Source organism: Monodelphis domestica, chromosome 3, assembly GCF_027887165.1.
Source record: "Monodelphis domestica isolate mMonDom1 chromosome 3, mMonDom1.pri, whole genome shotgun sequence".
Taxonomy (NCBI): domain Eukaryota; kingdom Metazoa; phylum Chordata; class Mammalia; order Didelphimorphia; family Didelphidae; genus Monodelphis; species Monodelphis domestica.
The window spans coordinates 99871420-99881557 of record NC_077229.1 but is presented as its reverse complement, the minus strand read 5'-3'; the positions used below and the strand labels follow the sequence as shown (position 1 = coordinate 99881557).

At 41.1% G+C, this 10138-nt stretch overlaps 1 gene segment (V, D, J or C); it reads right to left on the bottom strand.

The window, feature by feature from the left end:
• Positions 1–2100: 2100 nt before the first annotated feature.
• LOC130453567 (Ig heavy chain V region 914-like) lies at positions 2101–4274 on the bottom strand. The segment is given in 2 exon segments: positions 2101–3699; positions 3980–4274. Coding segments are annotated over 2 exon segments (411 nt in total).
• Positions 4275–10138: the final 5864 nt, after the last annotated feature.

Here is a 10138-nt window from a genome sequence, read left to right as displayed (position 1 = left end):
TCTCTGGTCTTTTTGGGTTACAGAACCAGTAGTAGTATTGCTGGATCAAAGGGTATACATAGTTTTATGACCCTTTGAACATACCTGCATATTAGTTATATCATTCACAGTTTATACTTGCACCAATATTATATAGTGTTCCAATTTCCCCACATCCTGTCCAACATTAATCACTTTCCTATTTGTTCATGTGAGCCAACCTAATAAGTGACTCATCTTAGTATTTCAATCACTCTATAATCTAGCTCTATCCTGTCTTTCTAAACTTGTCTCTTGCTATTGCCTTTCATGCATTTTTTATTCTAATTAAACTGTCCTACTTGCTAGTCTCTGAATTTAATATTCTACTTCCACGTCTTTACCAAAGCTCCTTGCCATTCCTGGAATGCTCTCTATTCTCACTTCTATCTCATAGAAACACTAGCTTCCTTCAAAGATCAATCTATGTACTACCTCCTATGGGAAACCTTTCCTGATCCCTCTAGTAGTTAAGGTTTTCTCCTTCCATTGATTATCTTATATTGACTTTGGCTTGTAAATTAAAAGTCCACACTTCTTGAGATACTTTTCAAGGATGAAATCTGTTTTTTATTTTTGTTTCTGTGGCCCTTTACCTAGTATCTTAAACATAGGAGGTATTCAGTAATGCTTGTTTACTGAACTTAATAAGTAAAATACCACAGGCACATGAACCAATGACAATTAATATGAGAAGAGATGGAACTCTGCCAATGAGGTAGATCCAGAAAATCTTCCCATGATAGGTAGTACCTGATATAATCCTTGAAAGAAGCTAAGGAAATTATGGTCATATCATTTCTCTACTCCGAACCTTTCAATGACATTTTATAAAATGTTATATATGTTTATAAGATTAAGTCCAAACTTCTTAACCTTGCATTCAAGGCCCTCTACATTATGACTCTTTCCTAAATACAAATTCCATTTTTTCAAATATATATATATATATATATATACATTATGCACTGACTTTTTACTTGTAGAGCCCCAGGTACTAGGTACTGGGAGAGGATACAAACATGAATTGGATTTGTGTTATGATTAAAATTTTCTTGAAGATCATATTAAATTATAATTATGTATTAGTAAAAGTTGGTGAGAGAGAGGAAGAGAAAGAAAAAGAAAAACAAACAAACAAAGACCAGGTCACTCTAACTTAAAAAAAAAATTTCCAAGCTTCCCAGCCATGGTTCAAGGGAGTGTTAAGTGCTACAGAGAAAGGAGAGAACTCATGTTCAGGAAGAGTTCCACTCCTAAGAGAGCCAGTAATTGCCTGGTCTCCTCTCTTTATAAGACCAATGATGTCACTCCTGAGACTTTCTAATTGGACAGTCAGGATCCCAAAGCCTAACTTCCAGACACATCACCAACCACTCAGCAACTTCAACCAGTCCCTTCTGGAAGTCAGGACTCCAGGTATCCATGTAGTCCGTTAATCACAAAACTTTTTGACATTCTGACTTAATGCATATATGTGGATAAAGGGTTGCATTTTTATATTAATTTCACACACTTGGTTCCTGCCCTCCAGGATTTCACAGCCTATTTGACAAAAGCACAGATCTCAAGGTAAATAGAGATAAGGGCATTAAAAGAATTATTATGTTTGAAGTGGTCAGTAAAGATTTGCCTGAATAAATGAGATTTTAACTGAACCTTAAGGATGCAGTGGTAAATGGGAGGGAGTGTGGATAGGTAGGAGAGTATCCAGGTAAGACAAGAGCTGTTTGGCTAGAATTAAGAGTCAGGGGAGGAGAAATGTGATTAGTAAGGCAAGAGAGAGAAAAACTTAAGGAGGGCTTTTTGATTCTGGCCTATAGAGTTTAAACCATATCCCATAGGAGAAGTTACAGATTTGTCTTAGAGATGTTGGTCAGCTAGCCTGCCTCTGTTGGGTTTTTTTTTTTGGGGGGGGGGGGCGGTACTTATTTCATTCCCATTTATATCTTTATCTGTTTCTTCCTTCAGGAATCAGATGTGGTGCCCCACACCCACTTCCCCCCAGGACTTAGTTGAAAGCCATGGTCCATAGTTGGCAGAGAGTACTTCAGGAAAGACAGCAGAACTGAGATGAAGGGTCAAGAAGGCAGCAACTGCTACCAATAATCTGAAGAGGGCACCTACTTCTTCCATACTACTACTTTCCAAAATCAAAGAAAGCCTGAGAAGGAGCAATTTTCAATGATGCTATTTAATGGTTGGCCCTAATCATATGGCACATGAAGAATGTGAAAGTCCTTGGCAGGGAAGCAGAAGATGGACAGAAGAGCCCTGGGAGACCTAGGTGCCCTAGAGAAGCACATGTACAAGGGTCATGTTTGATGCTTCATTGTACTACTCCTTGCTATATATATTCCCCTCCTTCTGAGTATTTTCAGCCTGCTGGGCTCTAGAACTGTCCAAGGTCTGGAACACAATGACCAAAAGGGACTTGACAGTGACAAAATTACAAAATAAATTTAAAGAAGTCTGTGTCCTCCACAGCACCTTTGGAGGCTTGCCCTCTACCAGATCCAAATTAAAGGTTTGAAGGAACTTGAACAGAGAGGATTCCTGAGATCTTGCAGGCCAGCAAATGGTCAAAGCATTGTCTAGAGCTGGTCAAAGAGACCAGAGGTTTGGTGGAAGAAGCAGAGGAAAGCAGACTAAAGTTTCTACTACTTAAGCCTGGTAATTCCAAGCAGATCTCTTTTCTTATATGAACCTCAGTTTTCTCGTGTGTAAAATGGGCATAATTTGCACTTGTACCTCCTCCTTCATAGGGTAATAATGTAGGAAAGGCTTTCTGAGTTCAGGGGCCAATCGATTCTTTCTAGATTCCTTTGAAGCTGAGACGTTGAGCTTCCCTGGAGCAGTTGGTTAGTTCCTTATCTGCCTCCCCTGGCTATGAATGGAGCCAGGGCTTGTTCCTTCTGTTCCCATGGTGGAACCAATCTGAGGAACGAATGCATAGCATAGAGGATATGCCCTCAGGGCAGGATTTCAGACAGAATCCTCTCTGCTCCCAATCTCTGGTTGTTCCCCCAGGAATCAGGCCTAAAGTCTTGGCCCCAATGTGGGGAGGGAGTTACTGGCACGCTGAGGAAGAGTGGAAGAGGCCCTCAATTGAAGAAATGGCTGGAGTCAAGAATGTGGAGGAACAGTGGAGAGACTGCCTCTTATTTAACACATCCACACATATAAAGTCATTCTCTTTTCTTCTCCGTACACCCACAAAAACACATAGGGAGAACCTATTCCTCTCTTTCCTTCTCTACAGAGAGAGAGAGAAAGAAAACACAACATAGTGCAGTACCATTCTGGGGGCTCTAATCCCCCTGTGGGTGCCAAGTTTATGTCAAGGTGTCTGCCTAAGCCCTAGCACAGTGAGTTTGGCACAGTAGTATATGCCTGAGTCTTCCTTTCGTAGCTGGCGCAGGGTCAGGGAGACAGTGTTGGCTTCGTTATTCCTGGTGATCAAAGCCCTGCCCTGGATGCTGGGCTTATACTCTCTTTTACTGCCAGTTTTGGGGCTGATACTGGCCACAAATTGCCTGTTGCTCCCACTTGGGTTCCAGTGCCAAGACATAGCATAATCCTTGAAGTTAAAGCCAGAAGCCTTGCAGGTCAGGGTCACGGACTGGCCCTCATGTGTCACCTTGCCTCCTGACTCCAAAAGCTTCACCTGGGCCCAGGACCCTGTGGAGAACACACCAAGGAGATTAAGCCCAACACAAAGCATTCATGGGAAGGAGAGCTGAGGAAGCAGGGAAGAGGCACTTGTCTGTTCATTGGACTCCAACCCCAACCCAGGCTACCAGGGAGGGGACCCCAAGCCACTGGAAAAAAGGGGAAACCAAGCTTCCAGGGAAGAGAGAATCGGGAGGAGATAGGGATAGAGGTGTCTAGGAGCTAATTCAAGACAGCTCCATATAGAGGTTGAGGAAAAGGAGAGAAGGAATGTGGACAAAATAGATACCTGAGAGAATGGAGAAGAGTAATCCTAGGAGGTAAATCCTGGCAAGAGTGGTGAGGGTCTCAGCAGACATGCCACTGACCTTGTCAGAAAGATGGTGTGTCTGCACTTGTGGTCTGAGGCTGATTTTATCTGCATAGAGAACCTTTCTGCAGGAAGGGAGTGTTTTTAAGGAGGCTGAGAGCAGTGGGGTCTGCCCATCCTCCACCCTGGGGAGCACAAGAGGGGGTGGGGCATGAGGCAAAGGTAGATGTGAACTTGGGAAGAAGAAGGGAATTGGTCTAGAATAACCGTGACTGCAGAGCTAATTTCAGTCCCGCTAGCAACCAAAAGAGCACCTTTAGTTTTGTTAGAGGGTTTGCAGCAAGTGTCCTGAAGTATGGGGTGCTTAGGGCATAGATAAACATCTTCAAGGAACACCAAAGCTATACAGTCCAACTCAGCGCAGATTAGAAGGTAGGTCTGACCTTTCTCTTCTTAACTTTCTTTGATTTACCCCTAGCCCAGTCATCTCTCTTTCTCTGCATCCCAAGATTCTGAGGAAACAGGATTCTTGGGCGCTGGTTCTTCAGAGAAAGCCCCTGGGGTTCAGGAAGAGACCATTATCCCCACAGACCCAATAACTATTCTGGTTTCTCTAGACCAGATGAAATGTCCAAACTATGTAGGCATGGAGAGGAGGGAGAGATCAGTGTCTGCTGGGGCAGTCACTGCGTGAGCTAGGGTAGTTCGTAGAATATTAGCTTGGTGCAGTGGATAGGATGTTGGACCTGTACTCAGGAAGATGAAAGTTCAAATTCAGCCTCAGGCACTTACTAGCTTTGAGATCCTGGGCAATTCACATAATTCTGTCTACCTCAGTTTCCTCCCTCAGCTATCAAATGAAGATAATAATAGCATCTATTGCCCAATAGAATTGGAGTGAGGATCAAATGAGATAATATTCATAAAGCACTTTGAAATACTTAAAACTCTACATAAATGCTTGTTATTGTCATAATTAGAGCTTTAAGGGACCCCGGAGGCCATCTAATCCAACCCTGTTCATTTTACCTGTGAGGAAACTGAGACACAGGGAAATTAAATGATGCCCAAGTTCAGACAGGTAAGGAAGCAACAGAAGCAGGATTTCAGCTAGGATTCTGACTCCAAAGAACACTTTATTCTAGGCTGTGCTGGTTGAAGTGGAGCAAACATGTTTGAAGGCAAGAGGTGGTACGAATGAAGCAGAGTCAACAGGGAAGAATAGATGAGTTTGGGTGGACATGGTAGCATGTTAGAGCTAGCACATACATGTGAGAACAGACAAGCAATAGTGAATGGGATAGAGTGGAAGCAATGAAGCAAAATGGCTGAGTAGAGAAGGTATTAGAGAAGAAACAGGGTGGAGTCAATGAGATGAAGTCTTTATGGTGAGATGATTGCAATGGAATGTGAGATCGAATTTCAGGTTTCTACCAGTGGAATGGGAAAATGCTTTAAACTGAATCAATGGAGCTTCAGCAGAGTGGAGTATATAAAGCAAAGGGTTAAGGGAGAATGGATGTCCTAGACATGGATAGGGTATGGTGTTCATAATAATAATGGCTAACATTTACATAGCATTAAGATTTTCAAAGCCTTAATATAAGCATTATCTCATCCTATCCTCATGATAATCCTGGGATCCCCATTTTGATCCCCATTTTACAGATGAGAAAACTGAGGCAGGCAGAAGTTAAGTCACTTGTCCAAGATTATATAGCTAGTAAATGTTAGAGGCTGCTTTCTAATTCAGACCCAGCACTCTATCCACTGTACTACCTAACTGCTTCTGGCCATAGCGGAATAGATGAGTTAAGGAATTGGAAAGGGTAGAATAGACAAAGTCAGATAATGAACTGAGCTAATTTATAGTCAATAAATATTTATTGTTTGCCTATATTGGGCAAGGCACTAAAGGAGATACAAGATATGGATGAGGGAATCATCTACAGTCTTTCATGGAGTTTACTACCCAGTCATACCCAGTTCACTTGGGAAACTCTTATTCTCAGTCTGTGTCTCCTTATCCTTGAGGAACTCTTCTTGACTGGTTTCTATTCTCTTATGCGAAGGTTACTGAGTATGATCAGAGAAAGTCATAAGAAATCTAGCTGGTTTCACTGAATCTAAATACATTATACATACATAATGCAAATATGTGATACAAAAGCTCATCTTAGAGAAAGCACTACATTGATCTGTAATAATGTCGTCTCCTCCAGCAGAATATGAGCCCCAAGAGGGTCAAGTTGTTTCATTTTATCTGCCCAGCATAGTCCTGTGCAAACAGCAAAGACTTGGTAATAGTTGCTTAATGGACTCAGCCCCAGAGAGCAGGGCAAGGATCCACCAGGTGGCCATCGCAGAGAAGCAAATTTGAACTCTACTTAAAGAAAAGGTTCTTTAAAAGTAGAGCTAAGGTTGAAAGAGAAAAGCAGTTTTGCCTAGTGAGAAGATAACAGGCAGACATCAGAGTCTTGGCTCAGACACCTCTTAGTGATTGGACTAGTTACTTAATTGCCAATGGACTCTCTAAGTTGTTAGATAGTTGAAGATCTGCACTAAGGGAGGGGTAAATCCTCACCAAGAGCTCCCTACACACCAAGGAAATTTTAGGTCTTGACCAAAAAGAACAAATGAACAAATCCCACACTTGCATTCTATAATTTTCTCTAATCAATTTCTGCTCTCTATCCCTCACAACTTGGTACCAAGGTATCAAGATTTTTTGCTTCTCCTCATACCCCAACTTCAATCTCTCATTTAGAATTATTATTTTGTTTCCTACTTCATGAAGAAGATGGAGAGTAACCCCCTCAAAATGAATTTACTTTGTTTTTATACATATTTATGTACACATAAACCCTGCCCTCCACCCAACCCTCATTTTTGCCTTCATGTGCCCAGTGTCTAGCATATTGCCAGCACATAGTAGATGCTTAATAAATACTTATTAAAGAACTAAGGCTTTACCCTGTGAAAACTGTTGTAGATAGATGAGCAGGGAGTAAGATATTTAAAAGTGCCAATTCTTAAAATTCTTAAATGAGCAGTAAGCCTCCAATAGCTTCAAAAATTCTTTAAATTATTTAGGAATTGTTTGAATGATTGACTGGAGCTCCACTAAGTGTTCTGTTCTGTAAAGTTTCTCAGAATCATCACCTACTCTCTTCTTCCTTCTAGAGAAAAAGTAAATAGTAACTCTACTCCTCAAATAAGACTCATATTCCCTCTACCTGTGCCTTTTTCTCCATTCCCTCCAGCCTTCTCCTCTCCCTCTTTTTTATGCATCTTCAGTCCCTGGCTTTCTTTTCATTCCTTGCCATCTGTCCATAAACACATTAAGGTCTTCTCAACACCTCTCCCCCAAAAGATTCAATTGACCCTTCTACTCTATTCTGCTGTTGTTGTATCTCTACCCTTCTCCAAAGTTCTTGAAAAAGTTTTGTATGCTTCATTTTTCCATGCTCTTAGCACAGATTCTGTCTCCTCAATTCCATAAAATTTGATTTCTCCTCCCACCATTCTGCTGAAACTTCTCTATTTCCAAGGTCACTAATACTTCCCAATTGCCAAGTTGGATAATCTTTTGTTCAAGATTCACTGTCCTAGAATTTTAGTCACTCAGTGCTGACCACTCAATTCCTACTCCCTTCTGGATATTTTCTCCTCCCCTAGTTTCATGGACATCACATGATTGTCTCTCTGCCTCTCTAACTACTTTTCCTCCTTTGTAGATTCTTCCTAACCCTGTAAGTGCCAGAAGTTCTGTCTTTTTGTTGTCTCCTTTTCCTTCTCTAAAAACAGAGTATGTCACATTTCTAGAGCTTTATACTTCACATGATCAATACCATCCTGGCTTTTTAAAGAACACCCCCAAAGGTCTGTGGCAATTGAATTCATCTACTCTCCCATGTTTGATACCTTCGTGTTACCTTTGACCCTCTTGTCACCTATACTTTTTATATCCAGTCATTTACCAAGTCCTGTGAATTCTAACTCTACAGTATTTCTCACTTATGTCCCATTTTCTATTTCCACTTCAATCACCCCAGTACAAACTCAGAAGAATGGTTTGGGAATTTTTATCTTTTTTGTCTGCCAACACAGTATATTAGCATGGTAAATACTTGAGAAATTAAATGTTCAGTACCCTTTAAAATATTTAATACATATCGGCCAAACCAAATTGAATTGGGTTATCATTGCCACCTTTATGGACTATTAAAATAACCTCCTAACAGATCTTCTGAACTCTGCCCTCTCCTTTATCTCTTCCATGTTACATACTACTGCCTGACAGCTTCCATATGTCCAAAACTGAATTCATTATCTTTCCTCCCAAACCTGTTCCTTATGGCAGCACCATTCATTGACTCTCCCAAGTTTGTAAGTTTGTTGATATCATTGATTCTTCCCTCTCCTTCACTTCTTATATTTGGATAGTTACCAGGTTCTGTCAAATCCATTTGCACTATATCGCTCATATCTTCTTCATTCACGTTGTCAACATCCTAATTTAGGCCCTCATTACCAATGACTAAGAGTATTGCAATAGTCTTCCCACTTTCCTCTAATTCACCCTTCATATGACTGTCAGAATCATCTCCTTTGGGCATAGATCTGGTCGTGTCACCCTTCCATTCAAAAAATGTCAAGCAACCTCCAGTTGCCTTCTGATTACTGTTCAAACTTCACTTCTCTGCCTGATATTCAAGACCCCTTGCAATCTGATGCCACTTTCCCCCTTCTCCCTGTCCTCCCTGCTACCTTCTGACCAACTGGCCAACTCTCTGCCTAGATCAGGCATAGTGAGCTCACATTCCCATGCCTGTGGGGCTATTTGCTATGCTACTAAAGCAGAGGTTGCAATAGCTACCCACTGTGGAGATTTGACATGTTTTTTCTATACTCTCTGAATTGTTGGGTCCCAAAGGGACATAGCAGTACAAACTTGAATAGCCTCAAGGAAAGCTAATATAAAGCACCTTTCTTGTGGGGTCTAGAGAGGTCTCAAACTCCAGTGGCAATTATAGTGGAATGAGGCATCTCTCCTGGGGCCTTACTTTCTCACACTTCCAGTAATCCAAGCTGTCAGTGATCACTTTAGTGGCCCAAAAGAAGCCAAGGAGGCAATGGAATTATCAAGCAGTGACTTCACCTAGCAGGGGCAGGGAATGTGAGATTGCTACAGGATGAGGAGGTGAAGGGAGGTGAATATAGTGAATTAAGAGATCTCCTATCACTATGGTTTTGGGTCTGATTATGTCTGCTTATAGAGAGAGCCAGAGCAAAAGGCAGGACAGAGAAGGGGTGCAGGGAATTCATCTGGGGCTGCCCTTTATGGTCTTTTTTCTTAAACCATGAAGGATTTGTTCCATTTGTTTTAGTAAACATTTAACCCAAGTCTGAATTAAATAATCCTTCATGCTGCAGGTCAAAAAATAGACTAAATGACAAAAAAGATGCAGCAAAAATGTCTTATGAACTATTAAAATGATGGCAATTCAGGCATATCCATAGGTTTGATACAAATCTTGGAAAATAATTTAGAAGAAAAAGATTAGTAACTAGAGCCAGCAGGGCTGTATGTTAATGAAAAAGAGCCAATGTTATTGTATATGAGTGCCATCTGGTGGTTTTCTTCTTCAATCATTTCAGCTGTGCCCAAGTATTGGATTTCTTAGCAAATCCTAGGGTGGTTTACCATTTCCTTCTCCAGTTCATTTTACAGATAAGGAAACTGAGACAAATGGGGTTCAGTGTCTTGCCTAAGGTCACACAGCTAGGAAGTGACTGAGGCCAGATTTGAACTCAAGAAGAGAAGTCTTCTTGATTCCAGTCCCGGCACTCTATCCACTGTACCACCTAGTTGCCCTTCTTCATTTTACTGATAAGAAAACTGTGACCAAGACAGTATAAGTGACTTGCTCAGAATCAAACAACTTGCAAGTGTTTGAAGCCAAATTTGAATATGTCTTCCTGATTCCAAGCCCAACACTTTATCAACTATGCCAGCTAGGTGTCTCTATTTCATGTATCCATAATGAGTCCTTAGTTCAGTAGTTTGTGTCACGGGGTTTGTCAAACACATATGCTGTTGTGTTCAATTACTTCTGGTTCATATTTCCCTAAAGT